Below are 15,627 nucleotides of genomic sequence, written 5' to 3' on the forward strand. Positions count from 1 at the left end.
TTTTAAACAATGTTTTTTTACGCTGAGACACGACATAAATTACCATGTACCTACCTATATATAATATCATATATAAGTGTCAAATTATTTAACATAATTGTATTGTCGAAATAACGAATATTTAAAACACAAAAAAAATTAGTTTGAATAAACATTAGTATCACAAGATTTTCTATGGTTTATTGGAAATTATTGATTTAATGAAATTATATGATATGCCATCTAGCGACAATATAGTAAATCTTTATTGATAAAGGTTAAAATGTGGCCGGTATAAATTATTAAATGACCGTTTGATATTATTTACTAATTGATGCCTAAGAATATAGCTTTTGCTCTAAAATTGTAAAAATAATTTAGTATAGAAACAATTAAATTTTATTACATTATAATATTTATTATGGGTTATTCTAAATTTATTCCTAAATAAATATTTGTTAACTTGGTTTTACAACAAGATTTAACTTTTAAGTATTTAAAATTACAATTTATTATATATTAGACTGATCAGAAGTTACGATTTAATTAAAAAAAGTATTTTGGATTTCGAGCAAAAGTATTTTTTATAATGCTGTTTTTTGTTTTCAATAAAACGTTTGACTAAAACAAATCAGGCTAAACGCTTTGATTACTACTTTAAAAGTTAAAGAAAAAAATTACTTTTGCCATCTGATCCTATTGATAGATAAGAGCAGATTACCTATCCATATATGTCCTTTTATATCGTGGCCACGAAGGGAAATCTTCTGGCGTTCGAGAGATACTGCGCCGCATATGGCGCCCGCACAGACGTCCGTCCTCAATAGGACCACCTATTAGCCCCTTAAGGGCCACCCGCGAGCTCTCTTCTCTCATCGGAGTGAGCTAGGCAGCAGGAAAAAAAAATAAGAAAGAGGAAATAAACAAAACAAGCACAAAGGATGAGTTGATGAAATAAATATTTTTCTTTCCAGGATGCGTAAAATCATTTCTCTCCCGTAGAGACCCCAGGTACGCGGAGCGCGACTGCCCGCATACCTTCCCTCCCCCCACATCCCCTATCCAACCTCCGTCTCCAAAAAAGATAGTGATGCCGGAGACCATCAGTAGATAAATCGCGACGGTCTACCCGTCCAGGTCGTTCACGTGACGACCTAGGAAGGAGGCCTGGTCTAGCGCCTGTATGCGCAGTATGCAGGCGCGAAAGCCAGGCTAGGTACATCCGGTCGCTCATGGGCCGAAACTCCTGAGCCTGATGCGACCGTGGAAGGAGGGCGTGGGCCCATGGACCTTCCACATGTCCTTTTATAGAACTAATAGAGAAAATGCGACGTTATTTATTAAATACGCAACCCAAATATAGCACCAAAATTCAGGCAAATTATATTTTAGGTATCAAAAAGAAAGGAGAGGGCTTATTATTACTTTTAGTAACACATGTATTTTTGTATTTCATTTCTTTTTGCCACGCCGCTAAAACTCCTTTATATTGCAAATGCAAAGGACAATCTAATAGATTTTTCAAAAATCTATAATTTGTAATTTTTTAACGGATTTTTTTAAATTAATGGTAACGTGACGATTGTGCGTGATCCCAGCAATTTAAATGTACATTTATGGTAAACTGAAAATCCAATGTATAGTTTATTTTGTTGTATAAGTAACCCAACCTAAGCTAACCAATACTAGAGATAAAGCCTCTCGTCAGTTTTTTATACAAAAATCTCTCTGTGCTGCCCAATACGTTAATTATTTTATTTATTAAACTACTTGCTAAATAAAATTTCTAATATTTTTATTTTCCGCATTTTTTAATTTATAAAAAATAGCCATTTTATCACCCTTTTAACATTTAAATTATACATGAATAAAATATATAGCTTTTTAATTAATAATTTTTCTTAAAAATAAATAGTTTATATTATAATATTGATAGAATATATTTGTATGTCGTTATTTAATTACTCATGGCCGTAATAAAAATATATCATTTAGGGGTACAATTAAACAAAATGATGCTTAGGCCAAAACTCACAAACGTCAAACTGACATTTGAATGTAATTTGAATGTTAAAGCTTACTCACTGTATTAATTATAAAAATGGTATAGAATATAAGTTTAAAAACAATGGCTATATTAAACTACAGCGATTGGTTTAAGCTATCAGTTAAAAATTTAAAAACAAATCCTGCAATCATCTGTTATGAAAATAATTTGTACAAGATATATACATATGAAGATCTCCACAGAGTTTCCATCAATATTTCACCATCGTTTGCTAACTCTGTTAAACCAGGACAAGTTATTGGAGTATTAGTTCCGAAGAGTCCTTTAATACCTGTAATCGTTAACCTGTTAGTATTACATTTTTTACATATTTTTTATAGAATATTACTAATTTTTATAAATATATTTATAGCTCACACGAACATGGATGTGCTTTTGTCTTCTTAAATCATGAGCACGGGGAAGATATAAACTGTGATATAATTAACTATTTTAACGTATCGATAATATTATCTCACTCCGAATATGTATTTAAAGATTTTGTCTGCGATTCTAATCTATCAGAGCATACCAAAAGCTTTAATATGGAATTATATATATGGAAACGTATATTAGATGGTGAAAGATACTTTATTAAAGACATTTCTTATTGTATAAGAACTTCCGGTTCAACTGGAACTCCGAAATATGTTACAGTTCCACATGAATGTATTTATCCTAACATATGTGACTTTGAATCGTTATTTTCCGTTAAATCTTGTGATGTTATATATTTTTCTACTCCGCTAACATTCGATCCGTCCGTTATAGAATTGTATTTGGCCGCTAAATGTGGTGCTTCTTTATTGATAGCTCCCCAAAGTGTAGATTTGATTTTTTCTGATAATTATTCAGTCACAATCTGGCAGACTACTCCTTCAAAATTTTTAATGATGGGAAGTGAAAGTATTAAGGAAAAAATTTTGATAGAAAATTCACGTTTGAGAATATTGGCTTTGGGAGGCGAACCATTGAATTGCAATTTTAGTCATTTCAAACATAAATATAATACAACAAAGATATTTAATTTATATGGCATCACAGAAGTATCTTGTTGGGCTTCGATCAATGAAATTAAAGATTTTGAAAGCAATGGACACTTTAGATTAGGTATGAATCTGACTGATACGATTATTAAGATTTTTAATAAAGAAGATAAATGTGTTCGCAACGAATTAGGATATATTTGTATAGGTTTGTGTTTTTCTTATACATTCAATATTTTATTTTTATCTGTATTATTATCTTGAATTATTTTTAGGTAGCTCTAATAAAAGGATTTGTTATATTAACAAAGATACATCACAAATTAATGACAATATTGTTTGGCGTAACACTGGAGATTTAGGCATTGAAACCAACGATGGAATTTATTTCAAAGGAAGAGAAGATAGAACAATTAAACGATTTGGACACAAAATTAATTTATTAAATATCGAATCGGTTCTATTGAGATGTGCCGAAATTAAACAGTGTATTTTTTTATGGGATGGAATCAAAAATATATTAGTATTATTTTATTGCAGTTATTCTATGAATGAAACGGATGTTTTTGCACAAATAAAGGATTTGATAGATGCACATTCTATACCAGATAATGTAATCAGACTTGAATCAATTCCTACAAACAATCACGGCAAAGTAGATATGAATAAATTAAAAGAAATATATTCTAATAAATCAAATAATAATACAAAGGAAATGGATTTTGAAAAGATGTTTGTAGAATTGATCAATGATTTATTTCAATCAAATGATTTTACAATAAAGGATTTGAATAGTAAATCATTTATGAATATCGGTGGCACATCTCTAATGGCAGTGCAATTTGTTAATAGATTGAAAATACTAACAGGCAAATCATTTTCAAACTTTTATGGATCGTTACTTATCCCTGACTATCCTTTAATTAAAGTTATAGAAAAGCTTGTTGATGAAACTCAAATGAAACGATCAATTCAATCTATCAGTGATGAGGATAATCATGTAAAGAAAAATAAAATTTCAAAAATATTTGATATAGATATTGTCTGGAAGTATGATATGAAGAAGTGTATAGATAGTACTCCGACATTATATAAGGATTCAAAGTATATACTAATTAATATAATACAATTTTATAAATATATATAGTAATTTTTTGTATATTTTTAGTGATCAATCGTATATTATGATTGGAAGTCATTCAGGACAAGTTGCAGTTCTTGATTCACAATCAGGCCTTCCAATATTCAGCTTAGAAGTAAAATCAAGGGTGGAGGCTCCTGTGCTTTGTTTTAAAAATAACGGAAGACTTCTATGTGCCGTTGGTTGTTACGATGGATCATTTTGGTGCTTTTCTCCGCTCCATAAAATTATACTTTGGAAAGTATCACTGAAAGCGATGATTAAAAGTAAAGCTTGCCAAATTGACAATGCAATATTTGTAGCAACGTACGACGGAGCTATGTATAAACTAAATATGGTATATTATAATTTATATATGATTTTTAATTATAATTATTAAATATTGATCAACACAATTATTTTTTAGGATGGAGAAGAAATCAAATTTGTTAAGATTGCCGAAAAGGGTATAACATCCGATTTGGTTTATTCAAAAACTTTCATATACACAGCAGCTTTGGACGGTACATGTGCTAAAGTCAGTTCAAAAGATTTGAGCATATTGTGGAGTCATAAATTCACTAGTCCTGTATTTGCGAAACCTGCTTTTTTAAATTTTGAATCTCAAGTTTTGTTTAATGAAGTAAGCGGCAAGATACATTGTGTTGATGTAGATTCTGGAAATTTGGTAAGTGCTTTGTTATGAAAATAATAGTTTTATTGGTGTTTTCTGTTACTTAAGTGAAGTTTAAAAATCAATCTTTTTATTCTGGGATTAAATTGTAGTGTAATAACTGATAAGATTAGATTTATTGCTAAACATTGTTTAGGGTTTAATGGCTGAGTGATATGTTGTGCGTGGGTGAGTAAATCCTTATGATATGAAGCTTTGAGGAATTGGAGAGAAGGCTAAATCATAACCAATCATGTTAATGTTTATCTCCGTTCCGTTATATCCCTCAGTGAAATTGTAACTTTTAAGGTGGCTAGTTTGAGCGACTATCAGATAAAAAAATGATATCAACAATAATAATAATACTACACGATACCTGTCGTAGTTTTAATCAGATTGATATTAAACTTTTCTTAAAAGTGTGTACTGGACATAAAAATTGAGGTTGCTACTTATGCAAGTTCTGTAGTGTGCTTCTTCACAGGCGAGAGTTTTGAACGATTTCAAACCGAAGTACTATTGCTAGTAGCTCTCACGTTCTTAGCACAAAAAGAGTGCAAGAAATAAATATAATTTAGTTAAATAATGAGTTAAGAATTACACTGAAAAGAGCGAGATTTTGAGCGTGAAGCATCAAACATCAAAGCACCAAACAGCAAACTTAATGCCAATGATAATACAGTTTAATCATGCATTGAAAATTTTAGAGCTTTTTTTATTCTATTAATAAAAATTATATATATTTTTAAGACATATATTTACTATTATAATAAATGTTTTTATTTTAATGCTTAAGTTTTATTACTCATATTTTTATTATCTTATATTGCTTAGATAATTTAAAAATCCACTATTATTATTTGCATCTATTGTTTCTATTTCAAATATTTAGTTTATGAATATTAATTGTATTTTAGGTAAATAAAGCATTATGTTATAAACATAAAAAGTTTACTAGCACCATTATAAATTAAGAACTAGTGGTACTATTTATATATTTAAATTTAATGTTTGTATGTCTATATAGTTTCTTTAACCATATGACAAATTCTTTTTTGCATTGTTACTCTTCAGGACCCTGCTCAGAACATTATCATTTATTACCTCATTTCTTCAGGCTGATACAATTGTGTATTATAATAAATGACATACATTCACTTTAGAACCCCGAGTAAAAGACATCATCCATATTTTTTCTTTAATCTTTCATTGCGTATATTAGTGTCGTTTTATCAGCCTGTAAAACGCCAGAAGATCTGTTTGATATATTGTTTTATTGCACAAATTATTATTTATACCAATAATATACAGATCTAATTAAGTTGCGAGTATCGGGTGGCAGCGCTGAATGCAGAAGAATCTAGGTTGATCAAAAAGTTATAGGAAGCAGGGTCGATAAGGACAAATTTGCGCCACAATGTAGTTTTTTTATTTTCAATAAGTATAATATTAAGCAAAATTAAGGATAAAATTTGGAAACGAAATAGATGTATTGCTAATTATAATTTATAAAAAAGTCATAGAACAGTGATAGTACAATAGTTGTAAAACTATACAGTTTTTGACATATTAAATATAAAATGACAACAACCTTAACAAAAGAATACATATATAAATGTTTTTGACAATCATTTAATAAAAAAATATTAATAAAGAACATAGAAATTAATAAAGAACATAAAAAGTCAGGAAATGTGTCTATATAATATACATAAATATAAAAAATATTTCTATATAGGTAATATATAGAAATATTTTTTTGTATGTACATGTATTATATTTTTTTAGAACGTGGTATTAATCCGCATTTCGCATTTGAGAGCCCTGCAGGGTGATTCGGATTTATCCGCATCTCGCATCTAAATGGTTAATTTATCTAAACTTGTAGCTGTCTTGAGATCTGGAATTAATGCGAATGCCTGATTTTTGAAACTATTTATTTCTGATAATAATTCATATTGTTAGGATTTTTGTAGTGGAATCATAAAATCCTTTTTGTAAATTTTCTGCATTTATCGACATCAATTTTTCTCTCGTTAAAGATTCGAAATGTGATGAAATTTCATTCAATTTTTCATATCTCCATCTAAGTTGTGTTATTAAAATATCTATCACATCTTTTATTTCTACTGTAAATAAAAAATTATCATCATGAGGAACAAATTGTTGAGAATGATCATCTAATTTAAAAGCTTGACATCGTTTGTCTACAAATTCTGTAGATAATTTCTCACGTTTAATAAAAATCTTTTGTTATATAATGTCTCATTTGCTGTAAGGCATTAGAAAATCCTTGTATTAAACGTGTAATTATAGTCATCATTTTTGTCTGCAAAGCTTTATGAACTCTATCGACTTCTTGCAATGAACCACCAATCAGTGAATGTGTAAATAGAAAGTAAAAAAAATCTTATTTCATGTAATAATTTTCTGAAAACTTACTTTTTATAGAAACTTTGGAAGTCGAATCAAAACACAACAAAATGAGCAATACATAACACAATTGTGCAATAAAACGAATTGTTTGAGCATTACTGTTGGACTGAATAACTATCTGTATTTATGTAAAAGCATTCTCTGCTAAATAGTTCGCTGACCTGCTACTCAAACGTGCCACTAAGTACACTCACAAAAAATAACCAATGCCAAAAAGTTTGAAAAGTAAAATAAATTTACAAATTTCAAATGTTTTTTTTTATTTTTAAATATTTTTTTTAATTCACTGACTTTACCAATTCAGTGCCCTTTCCGTCGTACACCTGAAGCAAGTGCCCCGCTCGCTTCACTTCGTACTTGCCCAATTTAGAGTAGTCCTTGTAGTGGCTGTGTAGTAGTAAAAGTAACTAATTTAGTATTAATAATCTTCGTCTATCATGTTCCTCGATGAAGCATAAGTATGGCTCCTGGTGGCCCTTTATAAACAAAATCATTGTGGTCAATTCTCGATGAGGACTTAAAAACTCGAACTTTGGTTGAGCAAAAGAATGCCCATTGTACAATATTTAGTGAGTAATGCTTATTGTATAAAAATACAAACGGTAAAAAATTTTTGGCTAGTGATTCATGTTTATGGTCTTTGAAATTATTTTGCACTCATTATTTATGTTTTTTAAATATGACTATTTATTTTAGGTGTTTTTAGTTTTAAATAAATTTACTGTTTGTAAGGTTGTATTTGTCTAATCTTTCTGAAAAATTTACCTCTAATCTATGTATGTATTATATGTACATATTATATTGAGAATAAAATATTGACATTAAATTAGATTTAAACATTATTTAATAATAATGTACACGTTGCTACAAAAAAATTGATTTGTGTATAAAAAGATTTTTTTTTTGATAAGCTAATGAGATGAAATACAAGGTAAATTTTTCAGAAAAGTACTTTTATAGTCTTTTATGTTGAATGTCACATGTGTTAATTCAGCTTAACATGTGAAATTGCTTCATGATTTTTTTAAAGTGTGACTCAGTGTTGAACTGATAGACCAATGATAAATGCTGATTCATCATTGTCACATTAGTATGGGGGAAATTGTATCAAATAAAACAATGTTTGTTATAGAGAAACATATATTTAGCCGATAAAATAACAGATAGGATTATGCATTGATATTTTTCATTATATACGATAATAGCTCTTAGTGTTTTTACTAATAATTTAATATATAAACCACGGATCTTACAATTCTTACAGATCTGGATTTTTGACAATATGCGAGGTCTGCTCTTCTCGTCTTGCACCATTGTTCACACTGGAAATGCGGATGACTTGTTTGTAGGATGTCACGACAAGCACGCGTACAAAATCAGATGCGTTCATAACGAGCGACCTGATGTCGAATGGAGATCGACGCACGGTTCGGAAGTGTACGCAACTCCCGGCATTTTTAAAAACGGTTATATCATATCAGTTTCGACGGATGGTCGTTTATACGTTATAGATATGTTCAGTGGCGACGCGGTCGGTGAGTTTAAAATATGCGGTGAAGTATTCTCGTCTCCGACGATCGACGATGATTTGATTTTTGTCGGATGTAGAGACGATCGCGTGTATTGCCTTAGAGTTACGGCTCGAAGATGAATCAAAAAAATAAAGTATTTATAATAAAATTGACGGTTTTATTACAATCAAAAAAACAGGTTACAATATGATGACAATGCGATTTAAATATTCCAAATACAAATACATGAATAAAATCAATAATAAGACAAGTATAAATATATCGAACGGAATGCAATTCCACAACGAAGCTCGTACGAACTGACGTCTACTATATAATACGCACCTCGGAAGCGACAAAGCTAGTTTATCCGTAAAACAACACTAAACTTATATAGTCGAACATTTTTTTGGTATTTATTTAACGATTAAATCGGATCACCGTACGAAAGCGCATAATCGTCTCGCGTCAGCATGCATACAATCTAATCCGTGAACTATTTTGATTTTACAAGCGCGTAACATAAAGTATTTACGTTTAAACTTAAGATAAAATATGTCTAGAAACTATAATCGGATTCGGGAGAGAAGACACGTCGACGCCGGACGTGTCCGTTTTGCCGGATCCGATTTCAAGCAATACGACATTCCCCGATGCCCTAAGTTGTGTTTAATTTTTTTATACAATAAAATCTGTAAAAGCTATGATGCACCGTCGCGTCGGATATATTGATCTAGCTCGCTACTGCTCTTCGTCGCCCAGTTCCAGTTTGATCTTGGAGAAATCGAACTCTTCGCCGGTGCCGCGCTTGAAGATGTCCAGCACGTCTAAGCAGGTGGTTTCGAAGTGAGTGGTGGCGTCGTACGACTCGGAGATGAAGACTTGAGTTTGTAGTCCGTTGTCGGTCGGAACGAGATAGTCGGAGACGGACAGGAATTTCTGTTTGATGGAACCGAGGAGCTCCAGTCCGGGTTGGATCTCGGCTTCGGGGTTGTCGGTCTCGACGGTGGTGGAGACCATCGCTATGAACCATCCGTTGGCGCTCACTTGGTGAGTGTACGATATCAACGAGACGTAGATGTCGAAGCGTCTTCCGACTTGCTTCTGGGGAATGATGATCTGAGTGCTGAGAGCGTCTTTAGTCTGAGCTATCGGATGGTCGAGCAGGCAGATGCAACGCACGACCTTTCCCCGTTTCAGTACTTTGTCGGGCACGTAGCTGGGATCGCAGTAGACTTGCTTGCATTTAGCGATCTCGGAGCCGGAGCGCACTCCGATCGCCATTCCCTTCTCGTCGCGCACGATCTCGTCTATGGGCTTGTCGAGCATGTAAGTGCCGCCGTAGATGGCCGACAGCCGGGCGAAGCCTTGAGGGAGCTCGCCTAATCCGTACAGGGGATAGAGATAGGGCGATTTACCGTAACGGGCGAGAGAGTCCGAGTACAGCTTGATGCGGCGGATCGTCTGCTGAGCCGGATGCTGCAGATAATCGTCGTCTCTGTAAAGAGCGAGGGCGTGTCCGGTGAAGTCTTGCGTGTTCTTATCGAGGCCGAATCGATCGTAGAGCGCCTGCATGTTGGAAGTGGTAGGATCGAAGTCCTTCCACGTCTTGGGGTCGTTCTCTTGCACGTCTTGGACGTAGATGAGGAAGTTTCTGAAGCGACGCTTTTCGAACACGCCCATCAAATCGGACGCGAGCGCCTCCTTCTGATCGACGGGCACTTTCGATATCTTACCGCCTTTGTAGACGTAGCTGCCCTCCACGGACTTGAACTCCAAGTAGCGGGTGACGCCCGTGTGGATGAGCAGCTTGACGAGGAGGCCGTTGGCCATGAGGAACTTAGGCACCAGGTCCACGTTCCAGTCGCGCCCTCTGCCGTACGTCTCGTCCGGAGCCGGGAAGTTGAATTTGGAAAAGAGCTCCTCCAGCGGCGTGATGGAGGCGGAGTCTCCGCCGTAGTACTTGTTGCGGTCGACGTGCAGCACCTTCTTACCGGAGACCGACAGCATGCCGGAGAGGATGCACTCCTTGAGGCCGGTGCCCAGCACGATGGCGTCGTACTCTTCGTCCATAGCGGCGGCTGGCTGATTATCCGGTCGGGGCGGTCGCTCGAGGGTCCGTCACGTCAGCGGCAACGTCGCCAGCCGGCTCCAGCCGCACTACGTCACTGCCGCGAGCGATGGCAACACCGGCCCGTCCGCCCACCCGCGCTGCGGAAATCGAGCAATCCATTTTTTAATTTATCACACCTTTTTATAACACTAAAATAAAACAAATTTATTACTGGTAAAAATATCTTTCCCCCAATTAAGACACGCGTTAAGGTGGAGTTTCATTATCATAGCGCGGAGTGTCGTGACGCGATCTGACTATTCTCGAGTCAATTTTACATATCTGCTTATATTGAAACTACTTAATAGGTTCATTCAGTTAATAAGTTAAGAGGAATTTCATTGACTAGTAAAATAATTAAAGAGCGACAAGGAACATTCCATCTTTATTTCAGAGTGACCAAAATACGATTTGAGGAAATACATTATATTATTGAAAATTATATTTAAAAAATACATACGAAATTTCGTATGTATTTTTAGCCTTGAGCTTTACATAAAACACTGTGGGAACCACATAGAGCCACGTTTGTATGGGATCCTATTTCTAAAACTCGCATAATTACTGTGACCAAAAGTAATCATTTATCAATAAGGTTAAGCTAGACAATAGCGCAATTATACAAAAGCTCTCGTTACGGCTAGAACTAAAGGGTCTAGAAAAACGGAAGACAACTGATCAGGAAGATTGAATTTTTATTCGTGAATCCCTTAAAAAATGCCAAAAACGTCTTCAAACCAGCTGCTGAAGTCTTTTCAAGCGTATGGCCATCCATTGCGAGAAGAAGGCTCAACAATCTAATACTCAGAGGTTGTACAGCCCGACACACATCGTGGCTTTCAAAAATAAATAAAGCTCGAAGGTTAAAGTGTGCCCGAAAACAATGAGGATGGATATCTGAACATTGGGCAAAAGTCATTTGGTTTGATGACTCCAACTTTGAGATAATTTTAAACTAAAATTGGTTAATATGAAAAAATATCATAAACTTTATTTATTCTAAAATTTCTCAATCAATAATTTTTTAAAATCATTATACCATTTTAATATATTTTTTAGATTTTAGGTACCCCTGGTGTGGTATACGTGCATCGAAGAGTCGGAGAAGAATATATACAAGTTGATTGTGTAGTACCCAAAGTCAAATATTTGGCGGAAACGTTATGGTCTGGGGTTGTATGGCTGCAGCAGCGGTAGGAAACCTTTACATTTGCGAGGATAATATGAATAATAATATTTATATTTCAATGTTGGAATCCACTTTAATGGATTCCTATAGAAAAATATTTCTAAGCACCATCCGATTCCAGCAAGACAACGCTGTGCCATATTTCGCGAAAAAGCGGGGTTTACTTTGCATCAAAGAATTTTACGATATTAGAATGGAATGCACAGTCATCAAATCTAAATCCTATAGAGTAATTATGAGCAAAATTTAAAAATGTTGTCTAACACAATTGCAAATCCAAAATTGCAGATGGAATGGAGCAAATTATTCCAGTCAACCTGAAAGTCATTAATTGACAGTATGCCAAAAAGGGTTGCAGCTGTAATTAAAGCCAATAGTAAGCCTACTAAATATTAAAAATAAATTTTAGTAACTAAGATTGTCTTTTAATAACTTCGTTCATTCACAAAAACGACCACCTGCCAGACCCCCGAAACGGGACAATAAATGTGATTATGTGCTTGAAACAATTGAACAGCATTTAAAAAGATCCAAAACGACAGCTGATAGGTGGGACGTTGTTGGGAAAAATATGGCTCTAAAAATGAGAGATATAAGTGACAATATTTTACCAATGAAAAATATTATAATTAGATTCGGTATAATCAGGATTTATTTATTTCATGTAAAAAAATTGTTTTCTTTTATATTTTGTTTTTGCGTATAGTAATTATGACAATATTTTTAATTTAACTTGTGCGATAATTTTTTTAGTCAATGGTCGCAATATGCGGTGTTATCGCGCACACACGTGTGCATTTGCGTTGGCTACACTGTGTTTTCATCATCGTTTGACGTCTAGCTGATTCAGTTGGCCCGTGTCGTCGATGGGGGAGTGTAGTTTCGTTCGCGGCGTGCGCGGACTTTATTCGCATAGTCGAAATCGAATCGTCTTCATAAATGAAGGTTCCGAATAACCATTTTCAAACACTGTAATGAAAGAGAAGGTACTTATCAGTCGTAAATTGCACAAACGTCGTCAACCTCCAACTTTGCATTACCTTTTTTTTGCATTTTGCAAACTTGACTAACACGTTATAAACTCTGATTTAAATCTGAAACTGTCGTATATTGTGTTGTTTCATAAAGATTGCTATATTTTTTGACAGCGTACCTGTTGATTGTTGTTATTGTATTTTTAGATGAATAAGGATGTCTTCTGCGGGCAGTGGAGAGAATTCAACGCCTCAGCCTGGCTCGCTGGAGGCACCCGAACACACTTATTTATTTCCAAAAGTAAAAGGCCACGGTCGGTCCGTGAGCCACGGGGGCACGTCTCCGATAGGAGGTAATGCCTTGGCGCCTCCTCCTCCGGGACGGCCCTCCGCCCTCAGGTCGGCCAACCGGGGCCATCAGAGAGCTTTCTCACAAGGGCAGATCAGCGAAGGCGGCGGCCGGCCGGGTCACAGCCGCACCGGCAGCAAGACCGATTTCATCCTTCCGCCGGGTCACCGAGAATCGTCCGCCGCTCCCAGCGGTCTATCGGCTCGCACCTCGGCCAAGGGACATTCGAGGCAAGCGTCTCGCTCCGAATCCATCTACACGCTGAGACGCAACTCCGGTCCGCCGCCGTGGAGACGCGCGATAGGATGGCTGCTCCGACGACCGCCGCCGTCGGACGAGCGCCGCTACCGCACCGTCGTGCCGAACCACAAAGTTCCGCCAAAGACGCCCAAAAAAGACCATCCCAACGGCAAGCGCATCACCAACAAAGTGCGAACGACCAAATATACAATCCTCTCGTTTTTGCCCAAAAATCTGTTGGAGCAGTTTCACCGAGTGGCGAATCTGTATTTCATTTTTATTGTGCTGTTGAATTATTTCCCCGAGATTAACGCGTTCGGCAAAGAGATCGCTATGATACCAGTGTTGTTTGTGTTGGGAGTTACGGCTGTTAAGGATCTGTTCGAAGACAGGAGAAGGCACGCGTCGGACAAGCGGATCAACAACTCGACGTGCCGAGTGTATAAAAGGTATATTTCTAAAAGTATTATTAACAGTGCAATACTACCCACTATTCAATCGCAATATTCCTCTTATCGATAACTACCTACAGATAGAACTCTATAAAAACATTATAACATCTCAATTTATTGTACTAACATCTATTAATATAAAGTTGATTGATAGTTAATGTAACTTATGATTCTTGTAATAGAAAACAAACAAAAATATGACCGTAATACCCAGAGGAAAAACAGTCAATTTCAGTATTGACATTATTATTATTATTATTTTAATTAATTGACCAAAAAGTACCACTCGCATGATTCACCATGTTTATTGATTAGCAAAACCAAACCATTCAAATATTCTGGCAGTTATTATTATTAACTCGCGCCAAGTCTTTTTTCTTTTGGAACAATAAATATGTTACAACATCCTCTTTGATCGAACGCTTCTGAATGCATCCTGAATTTTTAAACCAGGAACCAGAGCACCACTCGCCAGTTTATTCAAATAAAATATATTACTCATTATTATTTGTCAGCTACGATTATTCATAAGAATCTTATGAGAAAGGTGTGCGTAAAAATTGTAAATCTGTTTGTTCATAATGCAACACATTTAAAAAAAAATCAGATTAATATGATTGACGATTTTGATATAGATGTGAATGAATTATTGGACATATTATATTTATTTTAGAATACATATCTCAAATATATATATTTTCGAAAGATTTATCTCTTATACTGATGTACTTCTACTCATGTTAAAAGTAACATTAATTATTGTATATTTCCGTTATAAATGTAAATATTACATAATAAAAAATACATAAATATTACATAACCCCTGTAGTCCCAGACAACTTGGCCTAACATATTCAATTTGTTTTGTAAATTGTTACTTAAATTTATCTTTTCTTTAAAAAGCGCAGATATGTATTTGTCCAAACAGCAATTTTTTTCTCTATATTTTACCTTAATTAATATTTTTTTTTACATTTGGCCGTGCAGCTTATTTTTTAATATTTTATTCAAATAAAAGTTTGCTGTTAAATTGATTTTCAAAACTTCCTAACCGATAAAATATAATATTCTATCTTTCCTAATAACTGGTTATTGACACTTATACGGTAGTAATCTTTACTGATACTTGAGTTATTTTTAAATATTTATCTTCTCAAATTTTCTAAAATATTTTTTCAGTCAAATATACAGTCATAATAATAATATATTTTTTTTGTGAAATATATTTCTTTAGCTATGTATAAAAAATACCCTTGAAATACGTAATTTTTATGCAGTTTTATTTATAGCGGGATGTTTTTAAAACTTGTTATGTGGATCGTAAAGTGTTGTATGATAATTAAGTGTTTTATCAAGGTCATGTCGAGTGGAAAGGATTGTGGTATTTTGTAGTATAAGATTGACTTGAAAAATATATTTCCAATCCATTGGCACAAAGTTGACATACCAGAATTTTTGAATAGGAATTTTAGGCGATATATTGCTGAATATCATAAAACGTTTGTTAAAAAATCATTGAATATATTATACTTTGGGTTTCAAATTAGAATATGTAATT

The 15,627-nt window shown here is 34.2% G+C and overlaps 3 protein-coding genes across 4 annotated transcripts in view; 2 read left to right on the forward strand and 1 right to left on the reverse strand.

Moving 5' to 3' along the window:
- The first annotated feature begins 1,993 nt into the window (after nucleotides 1-1,993).
- Nucleotides 1,994-8,921, forward strand: Aasdh (Aminoadipate-semialdehyde dehydrogenase). Of its 2 annotated transcripts, none has more exons than XM_088202668.1 (6): nucleotides 1,994-2,334; nucleotides 2,400-3,220; nucleotides 3,288-4,116; nucleotides 4,181-4,490; nucleotides 4,560-4,820; nucleotides 8,506-8,921. In XM_088202668.1, the coding sequence occupies exons 1-6, from the start codon at nucleotides 2,108-2,110 to the stop codon at nucleotides 8,890-8,892; spliced, it is 2,835 nt and encodes a 944-aa protein (XP_088058794.1). In that variant the 5' UTR covers nucleotides 1,994-2,107; the 3' UTR covers nucleotides 8,893-8,921. The 2 variants fall into 2 exon arrangements, with proteins under 2 accessions (XP_088058794.1, XP_088058792.1); XM_088202666.1 differs by having other exon boundaries at nucleotides 1,997-2,334; nucleotides 4,160-4,490.
- Gdi (GDP dissociation inhibitor) lies at nucleotides 8,910-10,977 on the reverse strand. The gene has a single exon (XM_088202669.1). The coding sequence runs from the start codon at nucleotides 10,823-10,825 to the stop codon at nucleotides 9,494-9,496; it is 1,332 nt and encodes a 443-aa protein (XP_088058795.1). The 5' UTR covers nucleotides 10,826-10,977; the 3' UTR covers nucleotides 8,910-9,493.
- Nucleotides 10,978-12,902: 1,925 nt separating this feature from the next.
- LOC148227093 (phospholipid-transporting ATPase VD) overlaps nucleotides 12,903-15,627 on the forward strand; it is a 91,931-nt gene continuing 89,206 nt past the window's right edge. The window contains exons 1-2 of the mRNA XM_088202670.1: nucleotides 12,903-13,040; nucleotides 13,236-14,066. Coding sequence (XP_088058796.1) covers nucleotides 13,246-14,066 — 821 coding nt within the window. The 5' untranslated portion in view covers nucleotides 12,903-13,040; nucleotides 13,236-13,245. The remainder of the gene's footprint in view (nucleotides 13,041-13,235; nucleotides 14,067-15,627) is intronic.

This window comes from Plectrocnemia conspersa, unplaced genomic scaffold, assembly GCF_051122295.1.
Source record: "Plectrocnemia conspersa isolate PC_06_02 unplaced genomic scaffold, ASM5112229v1 ptg000013l, whole genome shotgun sequence".
Classification (NCBI taxonomy): domain Eukaryota; kingdom Metazoa; phylum Arthropoda; class Insecta; order Trichoptera; family Polycentropodidae; genus Plectrocnemia; species Plectrocnemia conspersa.

Coding starts and splice junctions, on each gene's coding strand:
- Aasdh (XM_088202666.1), top strand. CDS start 2,108: ATGGCTATATTAAACTACAGCGATTGGTTTAAGCTATCAGTTAAAAAT. Junction 3,221..3,287: donor ATTAGGATATATTTGTATAG/GTTTGTGTTTTT, acceptor AATTATTTTTAG/GTAGCTCTAATAAAAGGATT. Junction 4,491..4,559: donor CTATGTATAAACTAAATATG/GTATATTATAAT, acceptor ATTATTTTTTAG/GATGGAGAAGAAATCAAATT.
- Gdi (XM_088202669.1), bottom strand. CDS start 10,825: ATGGACGAAGAGTACGACGCCATCGTGCTGGGCACCGGCCTCAAGGAG.